This window comes from Lineus longissimus, chromosome 8, assembly GCF_910592395.1.
Source record: "Lineus longissimus chromosome 8, tnLinLong1.2, whole genome shotgun sequence".
Lineage (NCBI taxonomy): Eukaryota > Metazoa > Nemertea > Pilidiophora > Heteronemertea > Lineidae > Lineus > Lineus longissimus.
In genome coordinates, this window is record NC_088315.1 from 15,588,562 (window position 1) to 15,603,689 (window position 15,128).

General features: G+C 43.4%; 1 protein-coding gene and 1 long non-coding RNA gene across 3 annotated transcripts; both read left to right on the forward strand.

Moving 5' to 3' along the window:
- Nucleotides 1-638: 638 nt before the first annotated feature.
- Nucleotides 639-6,467, forward strand: LOC135492586 (uncharacterized). Of its 2 annotated transcripts, none has more exons than XR_010448093.1 (4): nt 639-1,638; nt 5,034-5,121; nt 5,376-5,460; nt 5,681-6,467. It is a non-coding gene; the product is annotated as an uncharacterized LOC135492586 (long non-coding RNA). The 2 variants fall into 2 exon arrangements; XR_010448092.1 differs by lacking the exon at nt 639-1,638 and adding an exon at nt 3,093-3,174.
- A 3,457-nt stretch (nt 6,468-9,924) lies between these two features.
- LOC135492970 (ATP-dependent DNA helicase pif1-like) lies at nt 9,925-13,288 on the forward strand. The gene is made up of 2 exons (XM_064779718.1): nt 9,925-10,047; nt 12,308-13,288. The coding sequence occupies exons 1-2, from the start codon at nt 9,925-9,927 to the stop codon at nt 13,286-13,288; spliced, it is 1,104 nt and encodes a 367-aa protein (XP_064635788.1).
- The last annotated feature ends 1,840 nt before the right edge of the window (nt 13,289-15,128 follow it).

Here is a 15,128-nt window from a genome sequence, read left to right on the forward strand (position 1 = left end):
ACAGCCTTTGACCTAGAGGTAAGCAAACAAATTTCTTTAAAAAAACTTTAGAGAACGACTACCCTCCGTATCAATAAATGGCAACCTAGTCCCTAGGCTAATTTGGGGGAGTCAATTTCACGATCAAACTCGCGCCAATACAATACCAACGGGAGACCCCATTCCGTTAAAAAATTCTATTCAACGTTCACGCCCGAAACAGTTTACGAAAGAGAAAGTCGTATCTGACAAGCAAAGTACCAACCAAAAATTGCCAACATGGTACAACCAGGCCTAAAAACCCACCTCCATGACGCTTAAAAAGAATGCTGAAAGCAACTGTTAAAAAAAAGAAAAAAAGAAAACACCCTTATGAAAAAAGAATGGTAACTAAATATCGAGTCTTTACCTCATGTAAAGTCTGAACTAAAGCTGCATAATTGATTTTATGGATCGGCAGGCACCTTTCCGGTTTTATGAGCAAATGAGATCCGTTCAAAATTCAGCGGGATAGGCCAAGCTATACTCTTACCCTAACAAAACTTTTAATCGCCACAGGCCACTCTGCAAGCTATAGGGCTAGAAAACAACATGAACAACAGGAGACTGGTGTGTCATGCGGCAATCATATTTGCAAACGAAGAGGCCACCCTGCCGGGAAGCGAAATTTTTTTCTGCAGGATACTTCTGCCATAGTGTACATCTGACAGCCAATCAGAATTCAAGGCAAGCACGTGTCTTTGTTGACATCATCTTTCCACATGGCGCAATAATGTCAACAATGCCACGTGTTCTGATAATCTTGGAAAGAACAAGTTAGCAAATGGTTAGAGGAGTATATTAGCTAAAATATATTTATTTGCAGTATCTTAACATGTATTTTCATTGTCGTCAATGTCGAGTGGACTGTATTTATTGGACTTGTCTGTTAAAGGCGCACTGTGCTCGGCAAAATAGCCGAGGTTGAATGTTTATCTGTCAACCGTGTAACTAGTTCTGCTGTATATGCATAGGTGGCGCCACCATTCAATTTATTTTGTTTGCTTGTCAAAATGTGTTTTATACAATGGCCCTTCAACAATGTTCAAACTACCAAAATAGGCCTGATACCTTCAACAAACAGCAGACATCGGATACACTGTCCCTTTAATAATTATCAACATTGGCAACACTGTCAGTGTCACTACCCCTTAAAATTTCACTAATCAATGCATGCACTGCAATGTAGCGATCAGATCAGCTGATGCCTCTTTTGTACGCATAATATCATCAATTTTACAATGAATCTGTGCAATTCATTCCTAAACACTACGACACAAACCTTGAGTTGAGCATAATTGGGGTCAGAAAATGAACTATTGTCACATTCACAGTTGAAGTGGCACTCGGCATGCGACTCGGTATCGTCCATTGTATTTGCATTATCATGCATAAATAAACAGTGTGACGTCAAAGATCGCGCCAATTGTGATTGGCTGTCAGATGTACACTGTGGCAGAAGTATCCTGCAGAAAAAAATTTCGCAAGCCGGATGTATTCTAGAAGCGACAAGCTATTCAGAAATGTATAGGTTTATGTGTGAGAGTGATATACTGCAAGGTCGACAGCCACTTGAACAGGGGTATGCATGAAATGACGTCGCGCCATTTGTGGAGCCAGGTAGGCCCGGCCATTGCACTGGCTAGTGAGACCCATGGACTTGAGAAACATTGTTTACATTGGATACGTCGTATGCACGTTAACCATAGTAGCGCTTCGCAGAAAAGCCTTCGGCTTTTCTGCTGCGCGCTTATAAGAGAGAAGGCCGTTTTATTTACACACTCCTTCTGGAGATTGGCCCTGTCTGCACTGTTGAAATGTTAGTGAATACGTAGTTTGTACACGTGTGTGTGTTTACGGTGCGTAAAATGGGTTGAAAGTGTTACCCCATTTTAATAAGCCCCCCTTTAGGAGGGGCTCTTAAGATACACGTGTGTGTGGGAGTATATACTGATTTGATGAGAAATAAAGAGAGTAAATATTGTATATCCTACAAACAATTTTTTTTGGTATTTTTCTGAATTAACTCCGTTGAGTTTACCGATTTCTCCGCGATCTTCCGGTGGTGGTTGCTATCCCATTGATTGAAATTAATTTTAATTAATTTAAATCTTCATGGGAATTCGCTACATCATATGCCTAAGAAATTGGCCAATTATATTAATATTTTTATTAGAGAAATATCCGTCCTAAATAATGACAGAAAAGGGTGGTTTATTTCAATTTTGTGTCGACATGATCGAGGTCACGTGACATAAAAACAAAACAATCGCACACACCCGTCCAAAAAAGGCACTTTAAGAAAAACAAATACGTTTTTCCAGCTTAAAACCACACTGACGACTAAGTTATATTGGTCTTCTGCCCAAATCTGAAGTATCAAAATGAATCACAAACTAGAACTAGCTCTATTTAGCAAAAGTTGCGTGAAAAATTCGGGTGAGCGACATTCTGCACCCTAGCGGCCAATAATTAAACTACTTTCAGCCGTCTGCTCCGGTCTCGTTAGGGAGTTTTTCCCAAATGTACGCGATGATGACGTGCCCCATTAACAGGACGTAACATCTATTTTAAAATGCGTTTCCAAAGTGAATGCATGAGGACAACCTATTTGTGTCGTATATCACTGGAAACGCCCGATTCCCGTGAATAAGGACAATCACAATGTATTACATTACCAAAACAAAAATGTGTCGGAAGGAACTATATAGATGGTCCCATCGCACCCCCCCCCCCCCTCCAGCAGTATGACACAGAAGGGCTAGTTGACTGTCCACCGGGGGGGGGAGCTTCCCCCAACGCACTGGTAAAAACCTATGTCGACGGAGGGGGGGTTTGGGGGTGTCCCCCCATTGTAACAGCTGTAGTTGTTAGAGCTTGCACTTAACATATGCTCGTAGGGGGGTTCGGGGGAGCTCCCCCGACCTAAAGGGGGGCTCACTAAGTCCTTGACTTTACATATTATAGATTTTTGCGGGGATCCCCAGGGAAGGGGATTCCCCCAAGGAACATCGTTTGGGTTGTATTCGCCTGTTGTATTTCACCAATTCCGTCTTAGCCGTGGCTGACATATGGTTTCACACATGTCAAATGTGTGCCACACAGTTCATTGTCTGTAGATCAGATGTTTATGTCTCACTTTTCTTTCTGACCAAGGTGAGTTAATTGCATGAAAATGTGTTCATGAGCATAAGTGAGCATCCTAGCACTGATGATGATGATGATGATGATGAGATGATGTGAATTGTGATGAATATGAGTAGAAGCCCTAACTAGCCCTATCGTCATCGACCATGTAATTGGCATGTATTGTATGTAGGCCAACAATGCAATTGGCCTATAGCATGATAGGCTATTGTACGTATGATCCTGATGTAGGCTACGCACATGAGAGGAGGACGTAGGCTTACTGATTGCTACTAGCATTGCACTGTCAACTGGAGTGTACACAAAGTCTTCTCAGCCATATTGGGCCTTTTTTAGGCCTTCTCAGCCACTGCCATGTCTGAGATGAAATGGAGTTTGAAGTAGGCCTACTGTCATGACTATCATACCAGGCCTATGTATAGGCCTAGGGCTTACTGATTGCTACTAGCTTTGCACTGTCAACTGGAGGTGCACACAAAGTTTTCTCAGCCATATTTAATATGTAAAGAGCAATCTCTAGTGAACTCACACAACTGTTCGACATGGGGGAGTCCCCCCTCCCCCAACCCCCGTCCTTCTGACATATATAGCCAGTACATTAAGGGATGAGTCCCCCAAACCCCCTCCCCCGTTCTCTGAAAATGACAGGTTTTAGTCAGTACATTGGGGGGAAGGCCCCCCAACCCCCCCCCCCATTGGACTCTAAAAATTGAATTCCTTGGAGACGCTGAACAATAAGGCCCCATAAAGAAATAGTCCCCGCCCCGGTAGCTGTCTCATATCTGCTGACAGAAGCAGCTCTTTGTGGTGAAATAATAATTGAATGCATGTCATGACACCCAGGAGCTTTTTCTCATTTCTGAAACAGTTGCATGGTTGGAATGAATTTCCAAATCAGTCCGTCAAATCTCTATGCAATGAAAATTGAAATGTCACAACTGTCTCCACCGACGTTGTCCTGTATGTCCTAGCAGACGATTTTTAAATAAATGATGTGATTGATATACTTGTAGATTGGAATGAATTATTTCTTCAATGATATGAAAGTTGAAAACCCTCTGACATGTCTGAGTACAAAAATGCAAAGGCAAGACACATCATGCATGTCATTATGACACCCAGGAGCTTTTTCTCATTTCTGAAACAGTTGCATGGTTGGAATGAATTTCCAAATCAGTCCGTCAAATCTCTATCCAAATGGAACTTTAAGACCACTCGTGCAGTAGTGTTAAAACTGACTTTTTTGAAGTAAAGTACGTAAATCGAGAAGAAGAGGACGTTTGCTTTATCTGCAATGAAATGTCACAACTGTCTCCGCCGACGTTGTCCTGTATGTCCTAGCAGACAATTTTTAAATACATGATGTCCCACACCCGCACTTCAGTGGCGCCGGTGTGAATAAATCTACTTGCGTGAATGGTCAATCGCTCATGACGTCATGAAATAATTGCGTCACGAGGAAAGAAACAATGGGAATCACGTCCGACGTGGTAACTGTGGGTGCGGTGCGTCGTGAATGCAGGATCGGCCAACGCGCGGCCCGTATGGAATGCGACAAACTGTACCGGAACCAGAATTGTCATGGGTCTGCACAAATTTTTTCAGATTCGATGGACATGATGGATATATGAATTTTGTTTACACTTTATATACATACGTAACCATTACACTCACTACGCTGTGTGAGTTATTAAGCCTTTTTAGGCCTTCTCAGCCACCGTCATGTCTGAGATCTGTATCATACCAGGCCTATATAGGCCTAGGCAAAGCCGGTTGCTCGGTCAGCATTGGTCAGTTTATCTGGACATGTGCAATGCGATCTATTCTCTGGGCTGTTCCTACATATTTTCTTGACTTTTCTTCTTCAGGTTCATTTGTTCTGCTATTTACAAGGCTATGTAACACCACGACGCTGAGTGTAACCACTTCATCGTGCACGACATCATCACCTGCAAAGTAAGTCCCTTCGCTTTCGAAAGCAAGCCCTCAGCGATAGCCCTCAGACAGTCAGATAGAAGTCACCCATGTTCTTATACATCAAGGGCTCACTGCCATGGATGCCAAAAACTTCACTCTTTCATTGCAGATTCACCGCTGTGCATGGCATATTCATTTCTGCACATGATCTTACAGTAACACCACTTCACAGTGAATGATGGTCACAACATGCTCAATTTGTCGTACATATTTCCTTTACTTCCTTTCTTCAGGTTCACTTACTTAGTCCTAGCACACCGCAACGCAGAGCACTCCAACATCGACATTATCATCACCCATAATATCATCACCTGCAAAGTAAGTCCCTCCTCTTATCTAAAAGTCCTCAGTGATGCCGCACATGTGATACAAGTCCCTAGATCTTCTATTCTATTCAGGGCTCATTATGATGGATGCCATATACCGGTATACCCTGCAATACTGGACTGACAGGAAACTATGCAATTTGAAAATGTAGCATACGTGTCATGGTAACTAAAGGAACCAACAATAAGACACCTATATTATTCCTTTCCAGATGACAACTCATGCTGCACAGGCTGTCCTTAACCAGCTGAAAGATTAAGAAGACACAGCTAATGAGAAACTGGCATATATGCAGGTAATTCTTCAAGAGAGTGGAAATAATTCAGCTGCTGCAAAAGTCCAAAAGACACGGCGCATAATAACCAGCAAACTTGAAGACATCACCTCCAAGGCGCTCCACCTCAAGTGCTAAGTAAGTGCACGCCCCTACCCAGTAGTATCTGTCAAGTGCAGCCCATCAAAGCCTGTTGTGCCATCTCCAACAAAAGCTGTCCTGGTACTACCGAAAAGCTCAACCATGTCAACCCCGCAGAAGATACCACCAATAACCTCAACCCCAACCTCAACCCCAGACAAGAAGCCCAGAAATGAAGCCTCTACTGCCCAGGACAACTCAAAGATCGATGATGTTGACCTATTCGGCGACACAGATTTGGATGATTCCACACTGTCCACAATCACTTATTTCCCTCTGACTGTAGATGAATAAGGGACTAAGTCACAACCACCTGCAGATGGGGAAGAGACCATGTCACAACCCACTGTAAAAGAGGAAGAGACCAAGTCACCACAACAATGTTAAATGCATTTGGTCATGGACTGTCCATCAATACATTTAAATCACTGCGCCCTAACACGAATTCCTGATAGACTGTAACACTTACTGCCGAGTCCCTCGGCAAAAACCCGACTGCTGATGGACTGCACCATGCATACTACAAATTATTCCCTTCAATAAATATTTGTCAAACTCAAAGTCGCTCACTTGCCCAACAAATTTCGACAATAAAATTGATTTTTAATAAACTTCTGTTCCTTTTTTCCTTCAGTATTAAACACCCAGTACATCCCACCAGAAGGTCAGACCATGCCATCCCACAGCAAAAAACAACCGCAAATTGGCCGACACACTTCCCCTGTAAAGCGTCAGCGAACTACAAGAAATGCCCAAAGATCAGAACAGCCCCCACAATCCACCAGCACTTATTATAATGAGGACACCTTTCGAGTTGAAACGGACATAGGAAATATATGGACACAGTCTGCCAGTATTGTGGTGCCAAGAAATTTCATGCAGACACGCCGGGTTTCTGTTGTAGTACTGGGAAAGTGCAACTCCCACCTATCCCAAAACCACCACTTTACCTATGTCAACTATTAACCAACCGAAATTCAGACTCTCAACATTTCTTACGTAACATTCGCCTGTACAACAACTGCTTCCAGATGACTTCCATCGCATGAGGAAACCAGCCCTGTAAAATATTTAGTCTGCCCTCCAACTTCAAGCACCCCGCTGATACTACACACAGTAATGATCAGCATATTTACCTTATCTACATAATAACCAGTGATACTCGGGCCAGGTTCATCATCATGTGATCATGACTAATTACTGTGATGAGGCAAAATTAGAAGTAATTTGGTCGACTTCAAGGCAACCAGGATGTGATAGCAAGGTCGGTTATGTAACAACATATGTTGACCTCAGCTTTTGGTCCGGCAACTCAGCAGGAGGTTACCTGGCTCAGATAAGCTAAGAGCTAAAGTCAATAAACTATTCCTCAGAAACTCTCCCCTCATCAAATATCCATCCCCCGGCATCTAAGGCATTTTCCATTAGTTGGTGGGGGATGGTTAGGAGATAATTTTTACAGGGCTGGTTTCCTCATGGGGTGTAATCGTGTGACCCTCAAAGGCTGGAACCCAACCTTTACCATCCAAGGCCAAATGTACCACCGAATAGGCAACCTACAGCCAACAGCAAACTCACCCCCCCCCCCCCCCCCCCAGTTCTTACAGGTTTATTTCCTACAAAACCGATCGAATGAAATTGCAACAAGACTGAACATCAACAGTGGCATCAACCTGCGCCCAGTAATTGTCAAGCAATTGACTCAAATGTTGCATCAAGAAAACTCCTATGTCCAACGTTTAAAGACTGTAACAGATATCATAACTCAAGCAGATACCCCAGACATGCGAGTAGTAATCCACGAAGACAAGCGGCCACAACACCAGCACCCTCGACGCTACAATGCTCCAACCTCCAGTGAAGTTGGTATTCTCATGCCCAATGAGCCAGCAGCCACACGTGATATCATTATTCAACAACGGGATGGCAGACTACACCATATATCAGAACTTCACAGATCCTATGAACAGCTGCAATACCCTATCCTCTTTCCATATGGGGAGTCCCTAATCAGAGTTCCAAGTTCAATGAAGTTCCAAGTTCCAAGTTCCAGGGGGGCCATCTCAACATGATTCAGGTGGTGCTTCGGAAATGTCAGTTGTTAATGTTTGGAAATTAAAGGGAAACAATGCTGTAGACGTCCTCCGATAGGTGGCGCTTGACCACATTTACCTTGTGATGCATATCGCTTAAAGGGGTCTGTCACTGGGAGTTAATGTTAGAGGGAAACCATGCGATTTCCTCCGATAGGTGACGCTTTAATACATTTACCTTGTGATGGAAGTGCGATGGGGGCAGCAATTCTTTTCAATGTGCTTTTAGCCTTGTCAGTGTTCTCCACACCATGCAACGGGGGGGGGGGGGGGGATGTGAAATGAAAAAAAGGTTATAAATGTTCCGATGGTCCATTTTTAGGCAACTGTTTTTTCCCCGACTATAGAATAGTGAAGAATTCAAAAACACTTTTCCCGACGCCCATTTTTCTACTATTTTTATTCGTTTGTATCTTGTAAATTCACGCATCTGGCTGCATAGCCCTTGCATGTATCATCCTACCCCTTTCCCTAGTAATATCGCATATTGTAGACCATTCATTGTTTATGTTCACAAGTACTGTAAACTATGAAACTATCACAATTTTCACCATGCACAGTATATATCAATAAACTTCACCTGATTTAGAATGAAAACTCTAACAGACTCATTGTCCACACTCCAAGCCCTAAGATCAGAAAACATCGAGTCAGAAATCAAAGATCTGAAAGAACACCTCCAAGATCTCACCAGTAACCACCACGTGGTCTTGCAATGGATTCCCGCCCACTGTGGAATACCTGGAAATGAAAGGGCTGACCAACTAGCAAAAGAAGGAAGCCTACAGATCCAGCCAAATGGGAAGCAGTCATACAGAGAAATAACAACACTCCTGAAGCAGAAATGCAGAAATGACTGGAAGAAAAGCCAGGGAAACCAACACCCCCAATCAGATCAGCTGTGGCTACTTGACCGAAAAGACGCTACTACCATCTACCGTCTAAGAACAGGCCACTGTGGCCTGCGTGGGCATCTTAAACGTATAGGAGTAAGAGACACAGCAGAATGCCAATGCCAGACAGCAGTGCAAACACCAACGCACATCCTACAGGACTGTCCCCTGTACCAGGATTTACGAAATAGATTCTGGCCTAAGGACACGAAGGTCGAAGAAAAGCTGTGGGGAACACAGCCGGACCTTCAGGCGACAAGCCGCTTCATCTCCGCCACAGGACTGAGGTTATAGTACTTAGGCAGGTTGAACGCTGAAGAAGAAGAAGAAGAAGAATGAAAACTAAACTTCCTTTTTTTTTGTTCTTATGCAGCGACAGGGGCCATCGCAATATCAAAATAGAGTGACACAGGCAAAGTTTGACAGTTTGTTTGTTAGAGACCCCTATAACTGATACAGCTATAACGCGTTTGGAGTTGTCAAGCAACACCTATACAGTCCGTAGGAATGGGTCAGAATCCAGCTGAAAATCAGCCAACAAAGGGATTCAGACTGGACGATCCCTTTGAGGTTAACCAACCATGATAATCTGTATCAACAAACCCAAGAGTCCTGCCCACACTGCCTGGGGCTGCATGTAAGGTTATATAATATTACGCAGTCAAAGGCATCACCTGGCTAGCTTTTTTATTATAATAGTACATTGGTTCATTTAGTGACCCAACCCAAGAAACTGCTTGGAAACATATGTTGAGATAACTTTTGATAGGCCAGACGCATGCATTGTAACAAACAATGTATCGCTGCAAATCATGAATTTTGGCATTGAATGCATTTCTGAAATGGCCCCTTGGAACTTGGAACTTGGAACTTCATGGAACTTGGAACTCTGATTAGGGAGTCCCTTCCATATGGGACAGATGGATATAGCCTTTACTTACAGACACCTGGCAGGAAAATCACCCAAATGCAATACTATGCATACAGGATCCAAACCAGACCAAACAACTATCGTCTGTTCACTGCTGATTTATACCAGCAATACGTTGTAGACATGTATTGCAAAATTGAAACTGAACGTTTACAATTCATACGCCGTGAACAGAAAGCTCTACGAACTGATTCCTACAAGGACCTGCGTGACTCCATCCTTGGCACAGATGCCGACCCATCCAATGTAGGCCGACGAATCATATTACCACTAGCATTATACCCGTGGCGCAGGCAGGTTCAAATGGGCTATATCTTGAATAGATTGAATTGCAATAAAAATCTAATGCAATATCAAAGGAGCAATATTGAAGAGGCAAATTAAACAAACCATTTGTCCACAAACTCGGACCTAGCTGTGGCGTGCTGTATGCGTGCATAAAAAGTGTATCAATTGGTCCGATAGAGATGATGAGGCAATGTCAATATGCCTCGTTCCTTAGTCAGCAATATGCCCCTTTTTATACGGAGAAGAAGGGGAACTCAGATAGGCCTTCACATGTCGGCTTCCAAATGTCTCGGGCAAGGCACTTCGTCGACAGGCAAGCTAGAAGTTCAGCATCGTGAGCAGCTCCTTGATAAGGCCATGTCAGGTTCAGCGCGCCTCTTCAGATACATCAAGTATTGAAAGCTGTGGTGAGCACATAAACAGACCATGGTAACCTTCATTTGAAAATTCCTTCATAATCAAGGGCTAGCTCTGACTAAAACAGCACCCATAAACAATAGACCATCAATTTGACCCCAGCTCCTAACTGCGGGAAAACCCAAGTCCAGCAACCAAAGTACCAAAAATACATTTTTGTTTACATTTGAACTGCACACATGCGTTTGTTTACAATTTCATTTCCCGCGAAATCGTGGATTGAGAATAACATTAACCTGGGTTCAGCAGGTCAGCAGGTATACCGGCTGTTCCAATCATCCCCCACAGCCAGCTGTTCAAAAGGTAATGTTATTCACCCCAGAGGGAGTGCAGATAATTGATTAAGCCCCTGCATAATTTAACAGCAATAAGTGGTAAGGAGAATTGACAGTGTCCGATTAAAAATCCCTCATTACTGCTCCACTGAAGTAAATTTTTGAACAAAACCAAGACGTTGCATCAGGGTAAGGTGTCACCACAATTCATGCAAAATTTCAAGGCAATCCAACGCCTCTAAGTGTGACTTTATTCGTCCCCCTTCCAGTATTATAATATAGATCATCTTACACAGGCGGGCAAAGGTATATGCATGAAAGGCAGCAAGACGCCATCACATATGTGCGCCAATACGGTAGACCATCACTGTTCATAACAACCACCACTAATCCTAAATGGACAGCAATTCTCCAGTCACTTCTTCCAAATCAGACAGCGCCAGACCGTCCAGACATAGTCGCAAGAGTCTTCCACCACAAACTCAAAGCACTGATGAAACTCATCAAAAACGGAGCCTTCGGTGAACCTCAAGCTTGGTTATATGCAGTGGAATTCCAGAAAAGGGGTCTGCCCCATGCCCATATATTGGTTTGGCTGACACCAACAAGTCGGATAACCCCAGAGGCAATAGACTCTTTCATTTCTGCTGAAATACCCAATCCAACTACCCAGCCCATCCTCTACGGTATTGTTAAGCAAAACATGATCCATGGACCCTGTGGGCCATTCAACCCATCCAGTCCTTGCATGCAAGATAACCAGTGCACCAAATCCTTTCCAAAAGATTTGCGGCAGGAAACGCAACAAGGCCACGATGGCTATCCGAAGTATCGAAGGCGATCCCCAGAGGACGGCGGCCACACAATCTCCATAAAAAAACACAGCAATGGACAAGAGTACCAAGTGGTTCTGGACAACAGATGGGTTGTGCCCTACAACCCTTGGCTTTTGCGTCAAATGAATTGCCACACAAACGTTGAAGTGTGCACCACATGCTATCCACCCCAACATCTTCAAGGCAGCCACCATTGGTAGAGTTTACACCATCAACCCCAAACAACAAGAATGCTTCTTCCTACGTATACTACTTCACCACGTACATGGCTCACAGTCATTTCAAGACCTACGCATCCATGAAGAAGTCGCATACGACACCTATCGAGAAGCCTGCCTAGCCAAAGGACTCATTGAAGATGACATGCACCTCCAAAAAGCCCTTCAGGAAGCTGCAGAAGCCAACAGTGCCAGCCAACTACGCCAACTCTTCGCCGTTATCCTCATCAACTGTGAACCAAGCAACCCATTGTCCCTCTGGGAACACCATCGACAAAGCCTGGCGGAAGACTATATCCATATGCTTGAAGATGAACAGACAGCTTACAACCAAGCCCTTCTGGACATAGAAAACCTACTACTCCAAATGCCTGGTGGTACCACACTATGAAACTACAACTTGCCAATACCACAACCTACCAACTCAAATGCAACTAAGGAATACCTGCGATACTCCAACTACTCAATTCAGGAACAAGAGGCATACGTCAACCATTCTGAGAGCAAGTTAACCCAAGAACAATGCGACATCTACGATCAATTGTTAACTCTCATCAACAGCCTTACAGCATCCAGAGAAATAAACATCTTATTCCTCGATGCACCTGGAGGAACGGGGAAAACCTTCCTCCTGAACCTGTTACTTGCCAAAATACGTGCTACAGGAGCTCTGGCAATATCCACCGCATCCAGTGGAATAGCAGCAACATTATTAACTGGAGGTCGTACTCTACACTCAATGTTCAAGGTTCCCTTGGATGTTCAACACATGGATTCGCCTACATGTGCAATAAAGAAAGGTACAACACTCTCCAAAATCATCAACGATTGCAAACTCATCTTAGTCGACGAAGCACCCATGGCACATCGTGCAGTGTATGAAGCGATAGATCGTTCAATACGTGACATCAAAGGCATAGACAAACTATTCGGTGTAATACCAACAATACTCTGTGGTGACTTTCGACAAATACTTCCAGTGGTGAAGAATGGAACTCGCGCCAATGTCACTGATGCCACCCTCATCAAGTCACACCTATGGAACAACGTCAAAGTCCTACATCTCCACACCAACATGCGAGCCAAACTCAGCAACGACAAGGAAGCTGAAATGTTCGCATCCATGCTAATGTCCATAGGAAATGGCCAATATCCCATCACTACAGAACCAGACAGTATCACCCTGCCACCAAAGATAACAAGAACTAATACTGCCGACCAGCTGGTAAAGATCCAGGAAAATGCAACCAAACCTACATGGCTTTTAGAACGAACCATCCTTGCACCCCTCAACGAAACAGTCAACAACATCAATGCAGACGTCATAAACGCCTTCTGTTACTACTCTGTTATCCATCACTTGACTCAACAACCACGCCAGAAGAAGCCGTTCACTTTCCTACAGAATTTCTCAACACCATTGAGATTTCAGGTCTCCCACCACACAAACTGAACCTTAAAATAGGTTCTCCTGTCATCGTGCTGATATCTCTTATTCCACTTCACATCACCAATGGTACCAGATGCACCATACTCAAGACACATCACAATGTCCTTGAGGTCACAATCTCTAATGGACCCTCACAAGGCAATACAGCTCTCATTCCACGAATACCTCTCATTCCTTCTGACAGTGACTTGCCCTTCAAATTCAAGAGGCTTCAATACCCAGTACGCCCCTGCTTTGCGATGACCATCAACAAATCCCAGGGACAAACCTTCTCCACAGTCGGCATCGACCTAACCAAACCTGTCTTCACACACGGCATGCTTTATGTCGCCATGTCCAGAGTAGGAACTGCATCGAACCTGATCGTCAACTCCGCCAACCCACACACCAGAAACGTCGTCTATCCAGAGGTCCTGCAAACAAGCCGCTAACTGGTCAGCAATCAATCCAAAGCTGTGCTCCCTTCCCAAGCTCCCTTTAACAGACTGCTCCAACATCCTGGGTACATCGCTAATTACACAATAAAATACATTAGGCCATAGGAATGAATAATCTGGTTTACCGTCCGAGTGATTTAAAAAGATAATGAGGCTTTTTTCATCTTTCATTACTCATTATTTATTTTTTCTGAGAAAATACAGGTACTAGTAATTGCTTCAGCGCGTCAGAGGCTGCTTGTGAGAGCAGTTTGCACAGTAGGGGAAGCAGTCATCTTCGGTGTCCTCTACCTCATCCCTGCCACAGAAGATGCAGATTGCCTCGTAGCCAACAGAGAAGTAGAGCTTCTCGATGTTGTCGACACAATCGTGGTCTTTCACTAACAGAATCTTTGTTTTGAGGCCTTGTGGAACACGCACGCCGGCCGCCCTTTACCAGACGTGTGTAGGCCCCGTTGAATTCACTAAACACATTATTGATTATTTAGTTCAAGAACTGCTCAACGCGAATTTATAGACGGCGCTGCAGTATAGCCCATTGCATGCGGTCTGCTCATCATGACGGCCAGGCGAGTGATTGCAAATCAGTCTATACCAACAACATATCACGCCATCATAGGATACAATCGACGAAATATCAATCGGTGACTTTTGTATTTGATGGATGATTGTTTATTTCTTTTATTGTGAACTCGGGAAAGGTAGAAATATACCCGGGAATATAAAATTTGGTAACGTCGTGAGGCAGATTGTGGCACTCGCCTTCGGGAATGTTCGGTCATCTTCGAGTTTTCTCGGTAAATCTTCACTTTGGCGCCCGGCCCTTATGGCAAGCGGAGTGTCCAGTAATTAAAAAAACCTAGTTTATTCAAAAAAACCTGGTTTTTTACCTAATAAACTAAGTTTATTTGGAAAAAATATAGTTTTTTTTAAAACAACCTTGTTTATTAGCTAATAAACCGAGTTTCTTTAATAAAACCAAGTTTTTTTACTTTCTTTCCTAATAAAGTAGGTTTTTTAACAGAAACTAACATTTTCTGCTAAAAAACCTGTTTTTTTTCCCTAAAAAACTTGGTTTTTTACCACATAATCGTATAAAATATAGTTTCTGTACAGAAATGTCCATTTATTCAATAAAACAAGGTTTTTTACCAAAACAACCTAGTCTATTTAAAAAAACTAAGTTTATTACTAATAAACCTAGTTTTTTTTAAAAAACCTGGTTTATTAGAAAACTTACATTTTTAAACCTCGATCCTACCTACATTGAGTTATCTGGGATGAGGTAGGGTCTCGCTAACTAGTTTACAGAGTGCAGTGCAGTGCAGCATTAGTACCACGTGGTGCCGAGGTTGCCCTTCCTCGTCCCGATAACATTGCGGATTTGTGTACATGGGGCGAGGTAG

What these genes read in the sequence shown, in the direction of transcription:
- LOC135492970 (XM_064779718.1), top strand. Translation starts at nt 9,925, where the DNA reads ATGTATTGCAAAATTGAAACTGAACGTTTACAATTCATACGCCGTGAA. An exon ending in CAGATGCCGACCCATCCAAT is followed by an intron (nt 10,048 to 12,307) that starts GTAGGCCGACGA and finishes TACTCAATTCAG; the next exon opens with GAACAAGAGGCATACGTCAA.